Below are 22911 nucleotides of genomic sequence, written 5' to 3'. Positions count from 1 at the left end.
TTAGGAATTGGGATCAGTCATTGAAGAAATTCAGGCTAATGGCCAAGTCATTTGTATTCTTGCGTATGTCAGCATTCTTCTTCTTGAGACGTCTAAGTACATCGGCTTGAACTTTGAGGTTCTGCAGAAGAGACTTTTCCCTGGCGCCCGCCCTTATTCCACCGCTTCCTACCTGTGACGCCAAGTACTGTGAGTATAAAGAGGGGCCTGTGTAAATAATGTCGGTAACTTCTCGTGGGTTTGCTTCCCCAGGCTTAGGAGAATCTGGTGGAGACGGCACAAACTCTAGGGTACGCTGGCTCTTGAGCAGCTCCACATAGTTGTATGTTGGCAGGCATCGCTTCTTTACCAAAGCAGGGCTTCGTGAGTCAGAACTGAAGTTCTCTATGGCGTCTCCTGTCTCTGTATAGGTAGCTATCACGGTGCCATTGGCCATGTTGAGAAGCTCACCAGTCTGGCCGGCAGTACGCTGTTGTGGAGCATACGGATTTTGGAGTTTGGTCTGGTAGCTTATCGTAGTAATCGGTGCGTCATCAGATTCAGGTATAGCTCCACGCTGAGAAGCTGCTAAAGTAGAAGATGCAATAGCGCCATCTCCCAAGGTGAGACTGGTTGTCAGGCTCATGGGTGCGACTGGTTTTGCCTTTACAGAACCTGACTGAGGCCGTGAGGCTGCTTTCAGAGATACCACAGCAGAGCCTGGTCCACTAGCCCCGCCGCTCGAGCTGCCAAAGGGGCCAGCAGAGTTGTTTGAAGCAGCTCCAGGAACTCCTGCATCAGATTTGTCTGGCTGACTCTTTGTAGATGTAGATCTCTGCGTAGAGACAGAGTGCTTCGACCGCTGAAAGGAGAGTGCGTAATCACCTGCCGGTGCAGCACCCTTGGCTAGAGCAGTGCTACCGGACAGGTTGCCCACATATGTTGCAGTAGCATCCCCCAGTGCTCTGTTAGTAGAGTTCTGTCGATACAGGTGAGATGTCAAGTGCAGTGTATTGTTCTCAATGACTGCAGGACTGACTGAACAGATGTGACTTACTGGCTCGACGGTGCATCCTGCTGTCAGTGCAGTCGTCCGACTGCCGTAGGGAATAGAAAGACCACGGAAATATTGGGGCTCCTGTTGCTCCGCTGCCACGTGGTAGTTTAGAGGTGTCGAGTGTTCAACAATGACTCCGGCAGTTCGTGGAGTTCGAGTAGCACCACTGCTGCTGCCTTTAGGGCTCTGAAGATCCTGTGTAGCAATGGTCTCTATGTTTCCAACCAGGCTATAAGCTGTTTTGTATAAAGATTGTGTGCGTGCAGATGCCGGCCTAAATTTGACACTGGAGTCTCGTTTTGGTGTGTTTGCAATAACCTGGCGCTCTTCCGTCGTCAAGAGTCTGTATTTCTTGCTCTTTGTATCATGGGGTGTGTCTTGCTGTTGCTGAATGACGGTTTTGCGTGCAATTAACGGGGTTTCGGTAGAGAATGTCTGCGTAGAAAGGATGTACTTATTACTCTTAGATCTGGCCGCCTCTGCAGCATCCAATGGCAAGGAAGCGGGGGTACTCAAAGATGCTTTCGTTACATGAAAAGTTTGTCTTCCAGGGTCATCCTCTGGTTTTCTCTGGGTCATAATAACCTCCCGAGACTCTGATGGGTCCATAATGCGAAATTTCTTACTCATCGAGTCGATCTTTAGCTCTGAAACTGACAATCTCCCCTCTCTCCTTAATTTCTTAAAAATAGTTAAAAAAGAGAAGCCTTCTGAAGCCACAGGACATTCATGCTGCTTCTCCCCTTGGTCCTGGTTGCTGTGGCGATCGCTGGTGGCGAAAATGAGTCTAAACTCACAGGAGACAACACTACACCTCCATCCGTGACCACGCGTACCCTCCACTCGCTTGCGGCAGTTCTTGGGAATGAGCTTGCATTCAATATGGTAGATAAGAGGGATAATGCTCTGATAGAGACCCGCTCTATCCAATATTTCATCAGTGCCGTCGCCAAGCTACTAGGCCTCAATGAGCCACAAGATACAGCACTGGGTCAACTACACCTTGCGCTTGCATCCAGGGGAAACAATAACCTTGCTACTGGGTTGCTTGCACATGCATATCATCGTGGAGTTCTTGGATATCCCAAGACCGATACGGTAGCACACTTTCTTTATCATAATCTCATAGACGCATGGGCCTCTGGGGCCGAGCATGCATACCCTTATGAATATACTAATGTAGATCCACTGCAGATAGCTAAGTACGGCTCTAAGCACGAATCTGAAACCATGTCCTCAGCGGAAAGGGAGTTCATGTTAGACGAAGCAGGCTTAAATCCGGAATCTGGACAAGCGCTACTAGTGCTTTCGTGCTTCTTGACAGGTGACTATGGATTCCCAAAGAGCAGTTTGTTCTTGGCTCGCTTTGCAGCTATAGCCGCCATTGTTGATGGGACAGGGCAGAACGAAGAGCCCGATCTTTTTGATCTGACACTAGTTAATACAAGGTTGCAAAAATATCTCAATCCCTCCAATTCTAACAGCCATCCGGATGGATTTTATCGAGTAATAGACACAATCCCTAACTTAGACCTCTACAAATACAAGGCAAATCTTGCTCTCAGTAACCATGCATATATAGAGGCGATAGTTCAGATTGTCCGCGCATCAGAGGCCCTTCTTATTGCAGAATATCCAGAAGTCTTTGGGTTTCCCGCAAATATTACATATTCTGAATACTTATCTCACCCAGAATACAATCTTAAAACATCTAATAGCACGCTCATACGAGAAGCAATCACAATCTACTTGCGCCAAAGCAGACACTTTGTCCCGTTTGTGCACACCATCCACCAGGAACTGGAGAAACGTGTCAACGTCTCATATGAAGAGTATGCAGAGACACTTATGCATAGCCCGTGGTTTATGCGATCTCCCCAGGAAACATGCACACGACGTGGCCAAGCGTTCGGAATAATTGCATCCTCTCTCTTTAGTGGACACTCCGTTCCCGACGAATATATGTCAAGCACCTTCATATTGCAAGCAACCCGCATTCTTTACCTTATGGCAGTGCACGAGGGCTGCCATATGGGCTTGGCCGGCCTGGCCTACCAGACACTAATGGGCTTCCGCATGCCTACTGAGGATTACATACACTATGGCAACCCTGAGGCACACATCTACCCTGTTACACATTATTTGAATCTTAGTTCATCGACTTTGCACAGCATTGGCACACGTTCCTTTATACCTGCAAGGCTCATTGGGTTTACGACCATAAAAAGAATCAGCACTCTCGACGCAGCTCTTCCGAGGACCCTCGAAGCAATCATGGCATTAGACATAGCGTCAATCTCTGGCAGCTTCGAGTCATCCTTCTATCTGAGTCTTATTCTCTCCAGAAAGGTCACTGAGTTTAGCGTTCGCTCATTTGGGCTTAATTATCTCTGGAGCCCGTCAATGGCTGCATTGATTGAGCACCGCTTCAAGCAATTGAATGCATCAATCTATCGGAACTGCTCTACTAACAGCTTAGATTTGTATGGTGGTGCACCCATTAACACACAATTTGCCAATTACTTAGCAAACCACTCTGCTAATGTGGGCCACCTGGGAGGACAGATTGCATCAGGCTACTACTTATACACCGGTCAGGGCAGTCACTTCGCCAACTCTACCCATGGAAACAACGTCTGGAACGTTGCTGCTCGCAGAATTGTAGCAAGAGATTACATCTCACAATATGTTAAGTGTTTGACCACTGGCAAGGCTTCAAAGAAGAGGCAACTTTTAAGTGCCTACTTGGCCAACGGAATGCTCGGCTGCCACACAAGCCTGAAGAACGCGGTGAAGATGATACTGGAAGCAGCAAAGCATAGCTGTACTCACAATGCAGTTCATAATGAATCTAGCCTTAGAGCTTGGAGCGTACGAAGAGACAAGTGCCTCCTCCCAAATCTCACCATGTATGGAAATACAGATACTAAATATGTGAAGAAGCAAGCTCACATTTACCTTGCAGCTACCCTGCTGGCTAATTTCTGTAGGGTTGAGGATCCTGGGTGTGCCATCTTAATGGCAAAGGCCATTAAACTGGATGCAGCCGCTGCAATGGATGCATTATTCAAGATAGACCTACAGGTTAACGACGTTAAAACAATCGGCAATGCACTTTACAGTCTAATCTCCGCGAATGGAACTTTCATGCAGTACTATTTGAAACACAGACTTGGAGCAGCGAGCCCCAAATATCGCAACACTACATTGCTCAGAGATATTGGGCTTGTGAGGTACACGCAGGAACTTGCTAATGCACACTCCCGGTGCCTTCTCTGTAAGGCCAAGGAGATCCACAACAGATTGATAAAGTATTATTCTACCCCAAAAGAACCATACAAGCATATGATGGGTGTTAACACAACGAACATTATCACTCTGGTTGTCTCTTACATCTATAATACGATAGGATTTATCTGCGCGTATCTAGACATACTTTTAAGGTTAATAGAGAACAATCTGATCAAGCGATCGCTTCGAATATTGGATATGACTGCATCTCTTTTGTACATGAAAGCTCTCGAACCAATAGGCACCGTTGTCAACTCTATGCGAAAAAGTTTATCTTCCAGTATTACTGCTGTACGCAGAATTGCTGTTGCAGTGTATATGTTAATAGGTAGTACGAAGAACGGGGATTCTTCACTCGATTTAGACCTAAGAGCACGGATCCTGGATGCAGATGACGAGCCGCTCACTGTTCAAGGGCACATACTGGGAGGAAACTATGGCAGCACCCATAGGGGAATGGCAACGGTTCCTCAGAGCTCTAGTGACTTTGCTCGCCTCCTTGACAGCTGCTACATGATTCCCTACTTGTTAGCACACCACGGGGCATTCACTGGGGTCCAAGAGCTTCTAGACGAGCACTTAAAGGACCTCCCCTATTGCCTCCAGCTCACATCAATAATATCATCGGAGTCTGCGTCTGCATTAATGGATATTTATGATAAGAGTCCTAGCAAAAGGCAGCTGACTGAATTCACGGAGCAAGACATACACCAATACTTACTAGAGTTAGATAACGCATTCCTTAACGTTCAGCTCCACTATAGACTACCTGCAATGAACTATCTTTTCAACTACGTAAAGGGGCACCTTTTGTATCAACGGCCAGAGTTAGGGTATGAAACACGACGCAACAAGGACTTCAGAAACATGCTAGCATATCAGACAGACGAATTCTTGTCTCTGTTTGCAAATTCTTCTGTTTTAACAGGAGCTACGTCCCTCCCAGAGTTCAGAGTCCTTACTCAGGCCTCTATAAATAGGCTTGCGAGCATGATCTCAGCCGGTATAAAAGAGACCCAACTGACTGTCGATGCTTATCCACAAGTCGTGTGGGACTATGGTCTAGACTTTGATTGGCAACTCCTCAATGGGATACGCTACACCCCTCTTTTCACGGCCCAAACGTTAATTATTGTTGTTGTCAAGCTAAAAGAACACATTCGTGCTTTTTCTGCAGCAATGTGTGCTTTATATTATCTAATTCTGTACGATAGTACATGTGCTATATTTAAAGATCGCAGAAATGTGCACTGAGAACTCCTTGCCGATGAGCCTGTGTAGAAGCGTGCATCTTGAAGTACCCGTTAGTATCCTATAAGTTTATGGCTCTTAGGCATGGTTTCTGGAATTTGATTTTCTCAATCTTTTTAAATTTATTTGCAAAGTAAAATGACAGACGACAACCCTGCCATAGTCATTGATAACGGCTCCGGAATGTGCAAGGCAGGCTTTGCTGGGGACGATGCGCCACGTGCTGTGTTCCCCACAGTAGTCGGTCGCCCGAAACGTGAGACTGTGCTTGTGGGCTCCACCCACAAGGAGGAGTACATAGGAGACGAGGCCCTAGCAAAGCGTGGGGTGCTGAAGCTCTCCTACCCGATAGAGCATGGACAGATAAAGGACTGGGACATGATGGAGAAGGTGTGGCACCATTGCTACTTCAATGAGCTGCGAGCACAGCCTTCGGACCATGCCGTACTCCTTACCGAGGCTCCAAAGAACCCAAAGGCTAACCGAGAAAAGATTTGCCAGATCATGTTCGAGACATTTGCCGTACCTGCCTTCTATGTCCAGGTACAGGCAGTCCTGGCTCTCTACAGTTCCGGGCGCACCACCGGGATTGTTATCGATACAGGCGACGGGGTGACGCATACTGTTCCTGTGTACGAAGGATATTCTCTACCACATGCAGTTCTCCGTTCTGAGATTGCGGGCAAGGAGCTTACAGACTTCTGCCAAATCAACCTACAGGAGAACGGCGCATCGTTTACCACGAGCGCAGAGTTTGAGATAGTGCGTGATATAAAAGAGAAGCTCTGCTTCGTTGCCCTTGATTATGAGTCCGTTTTGGCTGCCTCCATGGAGAGTGCCAACTACACAAAAACATATGAGCTGCCAGATGGGGTCGTCATTACCGTGAACCAGGCCCGCTTCAAGACCCCTGAGCTCCTCTTCAGGCCGGAGCTCAACAATAGCGACATGGACGGCATTCACCAGCTATGTTACAAGACCATTCAGAAGTGTGACATTGATATTAGGTCAGAGCTTTATAGTAACGTGGTCCTGAGCGGCGGGAGCAGCATGTTTGCAGGCCTCCCCGAGAGACTGGAGAAGGAGCTTCTTGACCTCATTCCAGCCGGGAAGCGTGTGCGCATAAGTAGTCCCGAGGACAGAAAGTACTCTGCCTGGGTTGGTGGAAGCGTATTGGGGAGCCTGGCAACCTTCGAGTCTATGTGGGTAAGCTCTCAAGAATATCAAGAGAATGGCGCTTCCATTGCAAACCGTAAGTGTATGTGAACACCTATCAACGCTTTTCTTTCCCTTTGCATTGTTGTGCTGTCCACAATCTTCCTAGACGACCTACAAGTGGGGTCTCGCCTATAGATTTGTAATAAAATTGTTTAATAAAAAATCAAGTCCTGTCTATGCTTACCTCCAGATCAAAAATATAATTTCAGCCCAGTGCTGTCTATCATGCTATCGTTTGGAGAACTAATGAGCGGAGCATTATCGGGAATCCTCCCCGTTGTCCTGCTTGTTGCCGCTGGAGCCCTCATACCTCCCACAAAACTTTTCAAAGCATCGGAGTTCCGCTACTTTTCAGCTCTTGTGTTCAAGTTTACATTTCCTATTTCGTTAATCTATACTCTCGGAGCCAGAGTCACAATTGTATATGAAGATCTTTTGATAATCGCAGCTTATTTTGCAACAATCTTGATCATGTTCTTCCTGTGTATGTTTCTGGCCCTGTTTTTGGACAAGCATGAAAACTTTATTGCATCAACAGTTCATATGTGGTGCGGATCAACCTTAAGTAATTGCGTTGCCATGGGCGTCCCCATCATTGCCGGCCTCTTTGGATCCAAGTATGAGCGTTACTGCTTCATTCACATGTATCCATGGGGCGGCTGTCTCGTCTTTTATTATTTCATGTACGAGCTTTGGACAACCATCCAGCAACAGAAAAAGCTGCGCCAACCAACGCAGGACGCTTCACCACACGGTCGTGGTCAAGGCTGTAGTAGAGGCAGGGGGTCTGATGATTCCGATGGATCATATATTCCCCAGGCACGGTCTTCCATGCAATGTCAAAGTGATATGTGTCTGGATAATGTGCAAATAGACACAACCATCCCACCTACCTCAGGAGAATTTCCTCTATCAGCGAACCACGAGGCGTCCAGAACCAAAGCCAAGGTTAAAGCACCTAAACTAAACATTAACTACCGAAAGGTAATCTGCATCTCAATGCGTAACACTTTCAAGGTTCCAATCATCCTCTGCCTACTTATTACGCTCGTCTATCTCATCGCTGGAAGCTATGCCCCACAGATTAAGACCCTCCCGACGCCAATCCGTTTATTCTTTGTCAATCTTAGTAACACAACCACTCCCGTTGCTAATATCATGATGGGTATGTACGGATACCACAAGGTTGAGGAGTGCATAGAGAAGTATCGGATGAGCAAGGCACAAGGTTGCCTCAAAGAATATAATAGATACATGTGGATAGAGACGTTGCGGTTTTGCATTATGACCCTCTTGCGGCAGTTCATTTTCCCTCTCATCATGATGGGGATAATGTTTGGCATGAAGTTGGATAAGGAGCTCATCGCCATCAACACTATCCTTGCGGCTACCCCCACTGGAGTTTTCTGCTTCGTTATGTGCGACACCTACCGTTACAATGGTTTAAGCACCGGTGCTGCTGCAATCATCCAGTGCTTAACTATGTTCTTAGCTGTCCCTGCACTCTACTACATCTGCATGGCAATCTGAGGGAGGCTTGAGCCCACCTTTATCCATCTGCCTTTTCCTGTACTTAGAAGCACTTTAGTGTAGCAGAAAGTGTATGTCAATAACACTAACTCTCAAAATTTGGTTGTAAATGGCCTCCTATCTTGATCAAGATTCCAACGAGCGGGTCAACACGGTCGATGGCACATTTTCATACAAACCTTGCTTTCCCTTTGTGTATACAACGAGCGCGACTCCCTTTAATAGCAGGCCTTTTGGCAGGTACTTCATCACACCCCTCTTTGTGATCATCGGTCCTTTTGTCGCAATCTTCCGGCTCCTCTCCTTTCTCGTACTTCAAACAATCGTTTGGATATGTTCTATCGTCATTCTTGCCGGATATCCACGAGACCAACCTCTTCGTGGTTGGCGGATTAATCTCTACAAGTGCGTTGCATACCCTGTATACTTTCTTATGCAATGCTCGTGGTTTACCTTCTATCGTATTGATGCTCGCAGAAGGAGCCCACGCCCAATCATCTGCGTTAGCAACCACGTTGGTCTTCTGGACATCTTCATCCTAATTATGGCCGAGGGGCCGGCGTTTGTCTCGAAGATTGGCGTGTCAAGCATCTATTTGCTTCGGAAACCGATGGAGGCACTTCGTGTTATCTATGTACGAACGAAGAAGACGACACAAGACTCAAAGGTAGACTCAAGGGATCTTAGCAGCTCCACATGCACAACTGAAGACACTAATCTCCACGGCTCCTCTAGCACGGACAGTATTCGCTCATCGACCGATCTACTCAGAGAGCGCGTCTTGCTGATGAAGGAGGACGCCGATTGGAGGCCCATACACATATTCCCTGAGGGGACCACGACTACTGAACGGGGTCTTCTGCGTTTTAGAACGTCTGTTTTCCGCTTGGACACAGATATTCAGCCTATCTGCCTCATCTACCGGTCCTACAACAACCCTGCATATGTCAGCCAAAGTGCCCTGTATACCTTATACTCCTACCTTACTAATCCATTCTGCTTTGTGAAGGTTGTCTACTTGGATCCAATTAGCAGCAGAACTCCTACGGGAGAGCGAAAAGACCCCCGAGCTTTTGCAGATGAGGTAGGTCTTGCTATGGCAAGGTATATGGGGTCTGAGTATCTGCCCTATACAAATGAGGATGCTTTCTATTTCAGGCAAAAGAAGAAAGATCAATCACTGTGTAGTAAGGAGTATCTTAGAGATTATTCATGGATCGGGTCTTATTCGAGAATGAATGTGTTAGCTGACCCTGGCTACAGACAAGGATCCCTTTCAAATGTGTTTGTTGGGAGTGACAAGACTCATTGTCTTTCTATCATTAGTAGGGACACTCTTCTGAAGGGCTCAGCAGACGTAGTCAAGCAAAAGCAGAGCATATAAAGAGGTATCTGCGTGGTGTAATGTAAACGGTTTGCTGTAGCTGTGCCGTAGACACTGTAGCGCTCATTGTTGGGTGCTTTGAAAAGTTTCAATTGTGGGCATGCTTCTTCGGATTCTGCAGCTAACACAGTTCACTGAATTCATAACACAATCAGCATATTTCTACACGATCCCTCCTGTGGCGGTGGTCATAATGATTTTGCGGAGCATGTACCGCCGATTGATACTCATATTTTCCCAAAATGTAGAGGAGATATGGTCATTCTGCAATAGAACGACATCATGCATGACTACCCATGCAAATGTGGGCATGTTCACTGTTCAGTGCTTCGGCCACGGTCATGAGCCTGAACTCCATGTTCAGCCCTCTCCAAAAGCCTACCACATCTTGAACCTGGTTGACCTATTCTTAATCGGGGCCTTTGTGGCTGTGTATCTGACATTACGCTATGCTACAATAAAATCTAGCGTGCCCATTGTCCGAGGGGTTGCCGCAGCCATTCGAATTATGCTTGCTCAGAGTACACGATGGAACGCGGGCAAGACATCTAGCGATCAGAACATATGCAATAGTCACCCGATCTCTACTGAAGCCAAAGAAAGCGAGTTAGCATCCTATAGATATCCGGCTCTTTCCGAGACAGTAATGGATAACTCTGATGAACATAGAACACAAGGTCATCCGCTTCTGATCAATGACTCAGAAGCAAATAGAGCTACGTTCACGGAAAGCATGTTTGACAATGCCCTCTTCAACATAGCTCAGATGATAGAAAAGGCAACTTCTTTTAGCGTTAAGTCTGCGGCCCCAACACTCGAGGAAATAGCAATACAGATGCTAACAGAGAAGACTATGCTTTACAAAGAAGCCCTGTTTTGTTACACCGTTCCTGAGGTAATTCAAGAGATCGACCGTTCTCTGGATAATTCATTAAAGAGCATCATCAGGGACTTACGTCAGAGAGAAGATGTGCGCCCTGGACGAAGACTGCAATCCTACGATTTCAATGCACTAGAGCAGCTCAAGATACATCGGACAAATTCCCTTCTATCTAGTAATGAAGCCCTGAAATCCCATGCGACTGTACGGTTTGCAACTATCATGTTTTGCGATATCAAAGGGTTCACGTCTCTCAGTGATAAGATGCCACTCACGCACCTACTCAAGCTACTTGAGCAGTTCTTTGAAATCGTCTGCGATGAGACGGAGAAGCACAGCGGTAAGCTCGGCACATACCTGGGAGACGGAGCGATGTGTATATGGGAAGCCAGCACGCACTCTGGCCTCAAAGAGACAGGCTTAAAAGGACCATACATCAGCTCATCAAGAAGTGTCAATCAAGCCAGGTGCATAAGCACGCTGGATCATTCCTCAGGGATTTCCGACATCAATAGTGCCATTGGCTCGTCAGCTCACAGATCGCTTGCATTCTCATCAACGCCTAGCGGCCAGTTCTTTGACTCGTCTCTTGTCAGAGTAGAGCACGTTCGAAACTCTATCAATAGCGCGTGCTTGGCAGCTTTTGCCATATTACGACGAATCCAACAATCAGGCTCAGCAGACTTGAGAAAACTAGACTGCCGATTTGGCATCAATGCCGGTGACTGCATGGTTGGTGTCTTCGGGTGTTCAAAGAAGCTTAATTACACTGCAATCTCCGACACAGTCAATGTGGCTAGTCGCATAGAAACTGCTACACGAATCTTCAACAGCAAGGTGCTCATTCATAGTCACTGTGTTCAGTATCTTGGTCCAAAGATAAAGGCGAGGTTCATGGGGCAAATCGAGGCGAAGGGAAAAGCAGAGCCCCTAAACCTTTATGAAATAGTCGAAGCGTCCCCAGAATATCAGGCACTTGTGGATATAACGATGCAAGTACAGCTTCTGTATGAAGCAGGGAAGGTCTTCGATTGTCTCCAGCTCTGCTACGAAACTCTGGATACTTATCCCGGAGACGAAATCATCAAAGCTTATGTTGACAAGTGCGTCAGCGAGCTAAAAAATCCTCAGGTCTACATACCTTTTTAATTATGATGGTATGGACCTGGAGACATTATTGTTTCTATATTATTAGTGATCATATGCTTTCGCAGCTCTGCAAGGACTTCCTGTTTAGCCTCACCATTGCTAACACTACATGCGTATGAACAAGCATACATCCCAATTGTATTACCTTCTCGACGTTTAAGATTTGCCTCCAAAGGTGCTAAAAGCTCTACGCAATCCAGATGACCACAGTATGCAGCATACCACAAAGCAGTAGCACTTCCTGTTCGTTCAAACATCTTTGCCTCTCGAGCAATGAGCTCCTTAACGCAAAGTGCGTGTCCCATATAAGCAGATATCATAAGAGAAGTGAATCCAATTGCACGCTCCACAGAGCCCCCCTCAGTGTCGAGTAGAAGTCGCACTACGGTTGCATGACCCTTGAGCGCAGCGATGTGAATTGCCAAGAGACCTCTGAGGTTTGCAGACATGCATTTAAACGTAACGTCAATAGTCATTTTTGCCTCCTTTTCAATCAGCAATGGAACGGCCTCTGCAAACCCATTTTCTGCCGCCCGCGCTAACGCCGTCCAGCCGGCATAGCGAGCGCCCGCATGAACGAGTAGCGCGCGAACTCCATCTATGCTCCGGTCTTTTACAGCCAGGTGCAACCCTTCAATAGTGTTTGGATAACGTGTACTAAGAACTCTGTAAGAGCCATCTTCCTTCGGACAAATTAGATGTACAGGACGACCATCATTGTCCACCATATCCTTTTCCTCGGCAAGACGATCTGCTAGATCGTAATGTCCTTGGTTTGCCGCAAGCATGAAGGCGGTGTGCCCTCGGCTTGTGATTGCATTTTTCTCCTCAATGTGTCTCTCAAACTCATCCTTATTTCCAAAAAAGGATGCTAACATAAGGTCGGTGAAACCAGCTTCTCTTAGTAAAGGGAGTTCAACCTTTAGGAGGATCTTAGCAATCTGAATTCGTCCCAAGTCTAATGCAAGCTCTGCAGCAGACACTCCCTCAGTGTTAACCTCTCCGCTACGATAAAGATACTTCCGTATAGAGAGTAGGTCATCGTTGCGAACAGCGGTATGCAGAGGCGTCTCCCCAAGTTCGTTACGCAATAGATCTTGAATGATGACCCTCTCTTCCAAAGGGCTAGCTGTAGCCAAATGGGCCGTCTCGTAATAAAGATGTGCTACTCCCTGATCTTCTTCAGACTGAAGAGACCGAAAATCATTGTAGTAGAAGGATTTAATGTACTTCAGGGCTGTTTTGGTATCAAAGTCTTTGATTATATTCAAGAAAGAGGCCAAGGCATAGTTCTTTTCAAAAATGACAAGTTCCTGGCTGGCTAGAGACCGTATAATTGCATAGTTATCTCCTCGGATGGCATAGTCTGCTGCATATAGACCTTCCTTGTCTTGTAGACCGACCTCCGCCAGCAGCAGGCTAACAATGGAGTCATGTCCTGCACGCGCTGCGAGCATCAATGCGGTGTATCCATCTACTGTCTGCATCCGTAATTGGGAGGCATAGGGCTTTTTCTGACCGAATGTCCGTCCAGAGTATCTAAATACATCTTCCACCCTATTTAGTACCGCTGCAATCATAAGATCTGTGAATCCGTCTGCCTTCAAGAGGTCCTTTTCGTATCCTATAAGTATTTTTGCAAGCTTATAGTTCCCTGCCAACATTGCGAATTTGGCAGCGAACTGGCCTTTGCTGTTAGTTATGGTTGATTCTACTTCTATTAAAACTGAATCAACAGTATCATCATTTGAACAAATAGTGGATGCAATCATCAATGCTGACATATCGTTATTGTTAATTCTCTTTACAAGCCTCATAAGTGTTCGAATATTACTGACCTCTCCAATCAAAGCTGCCTTGTGTAAATCCGTATTGCCATTCTCATCACACTTGGACGTGGGTTGGATCTGGTCAAGAACCTCTTTAAATCCCCCATCAAATGCAATTAACCAAGCAGTCTTTCCATCTGATGCTTGGAGATCCTTTTCAGAAACTAGAAGATCAACACAATCCTTGCTTTTTGCTTGGCAAGCGTACATCAGTGCAGTCATCCCGTCTGGGGTCTGCATTGACAGCTGATGAAGGTTGCAATAGGCGAACTTGGCACTCGCCTTCTCTGCTGCAGCCATGAGGGCGGTCTGTTGGGTGACTATGTGCTGCTTAGCGTTTTTAAATGTGTAACGCCACTCACATTCCACTCCTTCATAGGCTGACAGAAGATCCGCTGCCTCTGCAAAATCTTTCTCGATAGCAATGTTGAGTGCAGAATATTCTTTGGGATCAGGGCAGTATTCGTGAGCGACGAGCTCAACAATAACGTTAAGCATATTGGCCTCTGCAGCATACATTAGGGCCGTTTTATTTGTAGAAGATCGCATATGCTTCTCGAGAGGTATAAGGTATTTAAGGACGTCACAAGAGCCATGCCTTGCCGCTAGCATTAGCGCGGTCATCCCCTCTTCATTTTCAGTGGAGCCCGCCTCCTTCAGAAAACAAAACACCCCCAGACGATTGTTCTTGATGGCAGCCCGCATAAGATTTGTGTGCCCATTGAAATCTGCTTCTTGCTCTTTGAAGCCCTCATATGGAATAAGAAAAGTTGCGATTTTTAAATGGTTGTGATCCAGTGCTATGTCTATAGCTGCTTTACCATTTGTCATTCTCACTCCAGCCTCGTGTGGAGCAAGTATGCGCACAGCATTGAAGAAGTCAACTTCGGCTGCGATTATCAAGGCAGTCCGACCCTCTGTATCCTGCATCCCAGCTTGGTGCATCTTCCAATACCAAACGGCTAGAATATTCCGCTCCATAACGGACCGCATGAGGTTTGTCCTATGGTTATCAATGTACGGCTCTTGATCGGTAAAAGATTCCCACTGGGTAAGTATTTCAGCTATTTCTAGATTTCCTTCCACAAGAGCATAGTATAATGCTAGCTTGTTTGCACTACACAGCTTCCGAGACTCCTTAGGTGCCAGAATCTTAGCTCCCTCGATAAAGTTGGTCTGAGCACAGAGTATGAGTGCAGTAACCCCATTGGCGTTATATTCACCTGCATACCCAAGATGCTTTGACAGCTCTTGAACGTTACGTTCTAGAACTGCACGATGCAGTGGAGTATTGCCCTGTTTATCCTTTGCTTGTGGGCGCCTATCATCACTTCGAGAGACACTTCGAGAGACCGGCGTCTCGAGATCTCCTGCCTTTAGTTTGGCAAGAGCACATATAACTTCCGAATAAGAAAGAATTGTATCCAGAGTGATAGGTAAATTACCGTTCTCGCTATCGGTCTTGCCAACAGAAAGACACGACATTATTAGCTGACGAAGAGTTGGTGAGAGATGGCCTGCAACATGATTAAGAAGCTTGGGATTAAGTACCGTCTTGGCCTTTGTCTTAGCCGATTGCGATGCAGGTGCAGCACTTTCTTCCGTCTCTAGGCGTTCGCGCTCTTCCCGCTCTCGTTCTTCCCTTTCACGCTCCTCGCGTTCTTTCTGCTCTTGATCTCGACCTCTCTGTGATATGGGTGTCCGTGAATTTCGCTTATTCACCTCCTTGATGCGCAGCTTACTTGTTTGTGGGCGCTCAGAGGGTGTAGGAGGTAATGAAGGGGAAGAAGAGACTAGAACATTCGACGATGACGGGGGCCTTAGTGGGGAAGGCACAGATACACCTGCTGCGGTAAGCAGTCCTGGTGTAGGGCACCCAGAACCAACAAATCCAGGAAACCCCACACAGCACAACTCAAAGGCAATCCGACCTAAGCACCAAACATCCCCTCGTTGAGTGTTTGAAATATCGTTTGTTAAGACAGCCTCCGGCACAGCGTCTATGGTGTCCATGATAGTCTCTTCTGTTATGGCCTGGTGTGTGAGCCCATAGTCAGTCAGTGAGAGTAACCCAGAATCTGCTAGAAGAATATTTGTAGGTTTAAGGTTGCCATGGGATATCTCCGTAAGCTTATTAGCGCTTGTCTGAAGGCTCCCCAGAGCAGTGTAGACGGCCTTCAACGCAAGGCAAAGTTGGCCGATAATTGCCCAAATCTGTTGCTCTGTGTACGGACTGTGGTGAATAGTGCGCCTATCCATCTCTGCAGCGAGGCTTCCGAGGGGAAGATAATCCATAACCACAGACAACGTCTGACAATCTTGGTCTTCATAGACATTATAATAACGGACAAGACGCTCATTCTCAATCCTGTGAGCACAAGAAAGCTCGTCTTTGAGCCGTTCTCTCTGGTCCTCATCCAGCTTGGCAAGAGAGAAAACTTTCACTGCTCGAAGCTTATCCGATACTTTGCTATGAGCTATAAAAACAGATCCATGGGGCCCTGCGCCCAGGTGGTCCATAAGTTCATAAGAGGCAATCAGAGAGTCGCTGGCCATGAGATCTGACTCACGACAACTCGATAGAATTTTATAAAGAAACTCATCTTTCTATGTGGGTTCCTCTCTGTCTTCTCACACAGGAGATTTTCGCCTGTTTTACAGACCTCGTCATCACTTCTAATCCGGCTAAGGCACAGATTCAGCTGACATTTACGGTCAATAAAACACTTGATATTGCTTGTAGTGCCCTTCCAAACACGCCACAGATACAGCTTAAAACTGGAACGTTAACGTTTACGACGAAGCCAGGATGGAACTTTAATGTCAATGGACCCAAATCAATTGTCCTTCCGTGCCCGGACATGAATAATGCAATTACAGATTGCATCCCTGCCATTTCATCTATGTCCAGTGCAGAGTTTAGTGTCACGAGTACCACTTCAGGCAGCGCCTTTCAGTACTCGGCAGTCGTCCCTACCATTATTGTCTCTAGATTCGATTACAATAACTGCTGGGCCGAAATAGACATCCTGCAAAGCGTTTATGAAGATGATGGCGCCATGGACATTAATGTCAAGCCGCTGTATTGTGATATTCCAGCAGAAGCCAAGCTCTATGCCATTTTCCGTATCTCCGAAGTCGAAACAGCCACATTTCCATTGGAGCCTCAGAGCACGAGGGCAGGTGGATATGCTCCTCTAGCCTCAGAATACATACACACCAAGGCACAAACTTTTAAGATAAATTGCAGCACCATCTCTTCGTCCCCTGCGTCTAAGCAGAAAATGACAACTGCTGAATGCACTCGGATCTTCCGCACCTTTATTAGCTATCCCTATCACCTGGCACGCCTGGGCGCCTCCTTCAGCTTCACCAATTCAAGCTCCACGGGCGGTGTTGTGGTGATGCAACCCTCCACAAATCTGCGCGACAACTCAACAGCTCTTTGTTTCAGCACCGCATCTGTGCGGCTCTACAGAGACAAGATCTGCATGGAACTTGGAGCGCCCACCGCGGAGTCCTCAGCGTGCACGTTGGCTGGAGACGTAAAAAGCACCTACTTTTACTTTAGCTTATCAGACAATGTCGATCCGTTCTACGCTAGCGTGAAGTGCTACTATACACGACTGGATCCTGATTTCACGTTTGACACATCCGTTAGGAGCCGGTACTGGTATACTTGTAAAGATAAGACGTGCAAGGATACGTTCGCGTCCATAATCGACCACCGCAACACCTCTGTCGCCAAGTACGGCGTCTACATGACAAACTTGGCTGGTCAGGAAGTGAAGCGCTTGCTCTTCACCGCTCATCCCCCCAATGTTACTTGCTTTGCCGACATGTATGCCGAGGTGATGGATGACACCCTCTGCATACATGCTACCTTGCCGCCGAACGAAGACCATTGCAATATCCTGGAGCTCCCATCCACCACAACGTTTAAAGTCAAGCTCTGGTACACTGCCGGCTCCGGAATAGAGTCTGCTAGTGTCAGTTTAGCCGGTGAATTCAAATATACCGGTGTCTTCGCAAACTTACTATGCTTTACATGCTCCAACAATTGGGTTCCAAACGACAAGTATTTCAATGGCAAGTACTGCAGCTCGCAGCTCTCCTTTATCAAGTCACAATATAAGAAGCTGCACTCCTACATCACCGTCGAGATAGGCGATATTGTAGAGGTCCCCGACAATGTCTATTTTCTTGATAACAGGGGCCTTCTCATAACTTCTTTGGTTTTGGCGTTGATTAGTGTAATTGTGACTGTAACAATTGTTACGTTGGAGTTCTTGCAGATTTGTAAAAAGCAGGGGCGCGGAAAATGATCTCTGTCTTGTGAGTGGCAATTCCATTAAGAAAGCTTACCCTTTACTTGTGGTTGACCCCGGAAGCTCCGCGCTATCACAGTAGTGGTCAATATATAATTGTAGACACTCACTGCTCCATGATGGAGAGCACTGTATCGGTAGGGTTACCGGTTCTTGCTCAATCGGCAATCACATCTTGAGGCACCGATCTCAGCGGTCCATGATGATGAAGATGGAGTGAGCGTCTCTGAGCACCCGGTAGTGCCTAATGACATCTAGGTGTGAGCGTCTGGAAATGGTGGCCAGCGCGACCCAGTGGCCTCCGTGAGCTTCCCACTCTGAGTCTTGGATAGCCACCTATCACATGGACAGTACCAAAGCTGCCCACATCAAGCACCCCTCCTCGCATCGATGCAGCTCGTCAAGAGCGAACACGGAATATCGGGTGCGCCGTCCCCGGCCATGACGGTGTCAACGGCACTGTGCAGAGCACGCTCGGGGGCAGGGGAGCGGCCACCCCTGCTCCCGGTTGCAGGCTGGCTGGCGAAGTATACGAGGCGCACCCGCTTGTCAGGCAGCTGCACCACTAGTGACGCGTTTACTATCTAAGTACCTACGCCTTTCCTCTACAAATAAACCACCAGCAGAGGAAGCCGACGAGGCCCCCTACAACAACAATCACAGCAACGGAGATGCCTGCAATGGCGCCAGTGGAGAGCCCGCTCTTGTTCGTGCTTCCACCAGTGCCACTGCCACTGCTGTCATCGTTCTTGACATAGCAAGTAACAGAGCCGCCATTGCCACCAGTTGGAGGGGCACAGCTTATGCAGTTCTCTACACCAGTGATTGCGTTGGCACTAGCTCCGTCGCCTGCTGTGCACCTAAAGCACTTATTAGTAGAAAGATAATATCCAGAAAGGCAGGAAGAACAGGTCTGAGAACCGACGTTACCAGTACACTTCAAACAACCATCAGGGCATGTAGGACAGGCTTGTCCTTTGGGATCTGCTCCACTTGCTACGCACATAGTACACTTTCCGCCTACGGATAACGTGCATACAGAGTTGCCGGGGACCTTATTTGTATTATAGCATCCGCCCGATAACAGAGCGTAGTTTGCCCCACACTCAGTGCATTTCCCGCCACTTGCCTTACATCCGGAGGCATCCCTCGCTGTGCTGGCCACCTTAGTGCAAACGCCGTCGACTGGGGCGTACCCATCCTCGCACTGATCGCAGTACTTCGAGCCTCCGACGTTCAGTGAGCAGCCGTCGGCCTTGCAGTGGGCCATAAAGTCTCCCGTGCACTCTTTTATGCACGTTCCTGCGTCACCAGACGACCGACTCAGCACATACCCCGGATAGCAGGCCGTGCACGACGTTTCTGCGTTAGTACTACAGCTTGCGCATGTATTGTGACAGGAAGCGCAAATGCCGGTACTGTCACGATTATCGGGATATGTGCCGGCAGGGCACTCCTCCAGACATGCATCATTAAGGGGGCTCAGTCTTTTGGTCTCACACCCAGAGCACGTAACCATTGGACCTGCTCTTGCAGACGTTGCCTTGAGAGAGCATTTTGCACAATCCTCTATGCCACCATTGGCAGTATCGCTGCACTTAGCACACACCTTCTTGCCTTGTGCATCGGCTGTGGGGAAGAATCCATCCTTACACTCCTCTGCACTGACACAAGAGGCTGTCCCCGATTCTGTCTTCAGATACTTATCTGCCTGGCACTCAGTGCACGTTGCAGGGCCGGCACTCTGTGGCTTAGTACACTTGGCGCATCCAGCGACGCCCTTCCAAGCACCAGATCCCTGAGTAGCATCTCCGCACGATATGCAAGGGCCCTCGCTCCCCTCTGTTGCTAAGAAGTACGTCTCTGCCGTGCACGACTTGCACTTGCTGACTGTCCCGTCGGTGCAGGTCAGGCAGTTATCTGCACATGCTGTACATGTCTTTCCTTTACTATTATCTACAAAGTATCCGCTCTCGCATGCTGTGCACGTGGCAGCCTTGGCGTTAGCATCGGCTGCTACGTCAGGCGTGTCACACTGAGTGCAATGCGGCACGCCCTTATACTTGTGGTTGTTTTTAGCTGGTACTTCCTCCTCACTTCCGCACGGTATAGCAGACTGATGTGCATTATCTCTATCAGCATCGGGTGGCAGGAAGTATCCTTGCGCGGCTTGTGTGCACACTCCAGCAGCTGCTTGTGTACACGCTGCATTGCCAGGTTTAGTATCCTTTGAATAGCATCCTCCTTTGTACATGAAGGAGCTTCCCGTACACGTGGTGCACTTTCCTTCTGCCTTTGCATTACACACAGCGTTGTCTGTTGTGCACTTGCCGTCCGTCGGGGCAGACTCCGACCCACTATCATTGCATTGCGAGCAGTAGCTCACTCCCCCAATGGTGGCCCCGCATGTCTTGCAGGTCTCGGGACCGCCACCGGAGACGGGTGTGCACTCCTCTGTCGCCAGTTGAAGCGTGAGGCCGATCAGCAAAAATGCGTAGAACATTGTGGCTCGACGCTCTGTCACACAGAGATATAGCAGCTCCGTTCGCCAGTCCGCCCCTTCATGGCATCTGTCTGTGCTGCATGACGCACTGGCAGGGAAGGCCCTCCACAGGCCTGCGGAGAAGTGGAGTCGTACCGATTCCACTCTTATGACCTGCCGCTCCGAGCTTCTGTGACTGGCCGGCTGTGAGATGGATTGATCAGTATAGGTCTCCCCCTTATGCTGCAAGGCGTACCATAGTAGTGGCTACACGGCGGCCATGCTTCGCTCTTCGCTGTGATGTGAGGGTTTCCTGGCGACCAACTCCCCTGCTGTGCCAGTCACAATGTCTGCCAAGGAACTGCCTAGGGATCTCCTGAATGCTTGAACAGACCCAATGGAGGCCGGGCCATGAGACGTCCAGCAGCCCCGAGCCACGGGTCACCAGCGCATGCCTCGAACACTGTTCCCCCGAGATTCCACTGTTGAAGCCCGGCAGGAGCGATGCCCCGTGGAGGATGGCTGCGTTCTATCGCGACCCACTGCGACTGTCCCCCTGCTCAGGGGCGCCGTCTGTCATACGACTCAACCCGCTTGCACCATAGACTATTGATGAGCCTGTCCCCTGTCGACTCCCACGCACTGAAGGGCCCTACTGACCACTTTAGAGACCGTCCCTCGCCGGCCGCAGACCCATCTAGGAGCCAGTGCCTGTCCATCCCCATCTGGGATAGTCCCACTGGAGTGGACAGCCTTCGGGCACGCAATGGTGTCCCAGCACCCTCAGAGCGGTGGTCCCGCCCACTTGACCGGCTCCAGCCAACCATACCATAGCGTCTCTCACATAAGGAGTATCCCGCACACTGGAGAAAAGGCAACGTCGAGGCGGCCAGCGCTGTCGGGCCGCCCGCTCCCTGCTGGCAAAGAATAGCGGGACCGTAAACAACCTGGGCTATCACTACTCGGCTCAGAGTGCTCAGCTCCTGGAATCGTGGCCGAGAGTGATCATTTGGGCAAGGCACGCAGCGTTGCTATCGGAGGCACTCTTGTGTTCGAGAGCCTTCCAATAAGACCGGTCCTGCCTGGTGCCAAAGAATGGGCTGTATGCTGGTCAACTGAACTGAAGATTGATGGTAGTGTTTATGGACAGCAAGCTAGGAAAGTCAGTGGCCTCTAGATTTCATGTCACATTGAGCAACCCACTATACGAAAGCTTGATATCTCAAATAATCAGCTGACGTTACGAAGTGCTTGGTAGTTTGATAACCATGTGGAGGTGAGACAGTGAGAGAGTCGTAAAGCAGCTTGCAGGCAGAGACGCTGAGGTGCGCAGCGATCTGGTCTATCAAGTCTCTGTTGAGTGCACAAGGAATGCTCGAATGTAGTAAACTGGCCGGCCCTCTTTATAGCAGGCAAGGGCTTCTATCTGCACTGTACAGTTATGGGATATACCCTTGCAGAATTAGTAAAAACACCCATATAAACAGCACTGAGTGCTTGGGATTTACGCCGGTGAGCAAGAGCTGATTGTGCCACCTTGGTTGGCAAGTACTTCAAACTGTGCAACGCATACACCAATCCTTTGGTCAAAGTGAAGGCGACAGTCCTCATGGCACTATAAAATCAACCATGTGAATCGTGGGAGCCTCATCTGGTGGCTCGTCTATTGCGGAAAGACGCAATTGAGGAACTGCTGGATAGCAAACATGCTGCCTGTTATCAGGTTACACAGTATACCTCTACGACAGAGTCTTTATGCACACGTCGACAAATAGCCGAACACCTTTAAGATTCATAACAAGCAAACACTCAAGAAAGCCTGTGGTATTTCAAATGCACAAACTCAAAAATCAACCTCCAACCTATCTGTAGACACAATGCTTCAGAGTCGGAGGCCAAAAAGACACCGTGTGCGTCCTTGCTGCAATTCGGATCTGTAATTAGCATCTCTAGCGCTAGCCTTGCCCCACTAATCTGCTGGTCATTCCTACCTTCTCTGTGCGAACCAGCTCTCCAGGAACCACCGTGCACGGATAGCCTCCTGTACGCCCAAATAGCATCATTCTTTGTTGAGGTGTGTCACGAAGGGCTAGGTGTTATAAGGTGAGTGCGACTAGAGGCAAAGCCTTCCTGCAGGCCCGTCTAACACCAGCAATGGGCATCCAAACATGTGCACGGGCCCTTGGCGAGTGCACTGTAATCTAGGCCGGTCAGCACACTAGGCTTGTGACACTTGGTGCATAGATTTCTGTTTTTAGTTATAAGTCTGGGGATTGTGTCTTACCTTGAAAGGCAGTAGAGTGCTTTGCAGGGCCTTTCTGGGTATACAGCTATCGCTATAGCTAATGGATGAACAGCAATAAAGACTCTATGCTTAAACAGAGGCATTTCTGATGCAACCAAGTGCTGTCTTCCATCAATAGCAGACAGCTCAAACAGGCGGTGTCCACTCTATCATCAGACCTTATGCGGCGTGTGTGCATTATTAGAGAAGCTTCTGTAATCTCTGCTCAGTCTGTTGGGCAGGTACAGC

At 48.3% G+C, this 22911-nt stretch overlaps 9 protein-coding genes across 9 annotated transcripts; 6 read left to right on the top strand and 3 right to left on the bottom strand.

Annotated features, from left to right (window-relative positions):
* Nucleotides 1–13: 13 nt before the first annotated feature.
* On the bottom strand, nt 14–1666 carry GL50803_0017083 (uncharacterized protein; the record flags this gene model as incomplete). The annotated part of the gene is made up of 1 exon (XM_001704598.1): nt 14–1666. One exon carries the CDS (start codon nt 1664–1666, stop codon nt 14–16), a length of 1653 nt encoding a protein of 550 aa, XP_001704650.1.
* A 99-nt stretch (nt 1667–1765) lies between these two features.
* GL50803_007130 (uncharacterized protein) lies at nt 1766–5581 on the top strand (the record flags this gene model as incomplete). Its single annotated transcript, XM_001704599.1, has 1 exon — nt 1766–5581. The coding sequence occupies one exon, from the start codon at nt 1766–1768 to the stop codon at nt 5579–5581; it is 3816 nt and encodes a 1271-aa protein (XP_001704651.1).
* A 135-nt stretch (nt 5582–5716) lies between these two features.
* GL50803_0040817 (actin) lies at nt 5717–6844 on the top strand (the record flags this gene model as incomplete). The annotated part of the gene is made up of 1 exon (XM_001704601.1): nt 5717–6844. The coding sequence occupies one exon, from the start codon at nt 5717–5719 to the stop codon at nt 6842–6844; it is 1128 nt and encodes a 375-aa protein (XP_001704653.1).
* A 177-nt stretch (nt 6845–7021) lies between these two features.
* Nucleotides 7022–8326, top strand: GL50803_0014369 (Membrane transport protein; the record flags this gene model as incomplete). Its single annotated transcript, XM_001704603.1, has 1 exon — nt 7022–8326. One exon carries the CDS (start codon nt 7022–7024, stop codon nt 8324–8326), a length of 1305 nt encoding a protein of 434 aa, XP_001704655.1.
* Nucleotides 8327–8435: 109 nt separating this feature from the next.
* Nucleotides 8436–9710, top strand: GL50803_007126 (Lysophospholipid acyltransferase; the record flags this gene model as incomplete). The annotated part of the gene is made up of 1 exon (XM_001704604.1): nt 8436–9710. One exon carries the CDS (start codon nt 8436–8438, stop codon nt 9708–9710), a length of 1275 nt encoding a protein of 424 aa, XP_001704656.1.
* A 100-nt stretch (nt 9711–9810) lies between these two features.
* On the top strand, nt 9811–11739 carry GL50803_0014367 (Adenylate cyclase; the record flags this gene model as incomplete). Its single annotated transcript, XM_001704605.1, has 1 exon — nt 9811–11739. One exon carries the CDS (start codon nt 9811–9813, stop codon nt 11737–11739), a length of 1929 nt encoding a protein of 642 aa, XP_001704657.1.
* Nucleotides 11736–16124, bottom strand: GL50803_0017084 (Kinase, NEK; the record flags this gene model as incomplete). The annotated part of the gene is made up of 1 exon (XM_001704606.1): nt 11736–16124. One exon carries the CDS (start codon nt 16122–16124, stop codon nt 11736–11738), a length of 4389 nt encoding a protein of 1462 aa, XP_001704658.1.
* Nucleotides 16125–16177: 53 nt separating this feature from the next.
* GL50803_00112059 (uncharacterized protein) lies at nt 16178–17893 on the top strand (the record flags this gene model as incomplete). The annotated part of the gene is made up of 1 exon (XM_001704609.2): nt 16178–17893. One exon carries the CDS (start codon nt 16178–16180, stop codon nt 17891–17893), a length of 1716 nt encoding a protein of 571 aa, XP_001704661.2.
* Nucleotides 17894–18488: 595 nt separating this feature from the next.
* On the bottom strand, nt 18489–20399 carry GL50803_00134710 (VSP; the record flags this gene model as incomplete). The annotated part of the gene is made up of 1 exon (XM_001704611.1): nt 18489–20399. One exon carries the CDS (start codon nt 20397–20399, stop codon nt 18489–18491), a length of 1911 nt encoding a protein of 636 aa, XP_001704663.1.
* Nucleotides 20400–22911: the final 2512 nt, after the last annotated feature.

Source organism: Giardia intestinalis, chromosome 2 (genome assembly GCF_000002435.2).
Source record: "Giardia intestinalis strain WB C6 chromosome 2, whole genome shotgun sequence".
Taxonomy (NCBI): domain Eukaryota; phylum Fornicata; order Diplomonadida; family Hexamitidae; genus Giardia; species Giardia duodenalis.
Note: the sequence above shows the minus strand (reverse complement) of the source record. Positions and strands in the feature narration are given on the sequence as shown.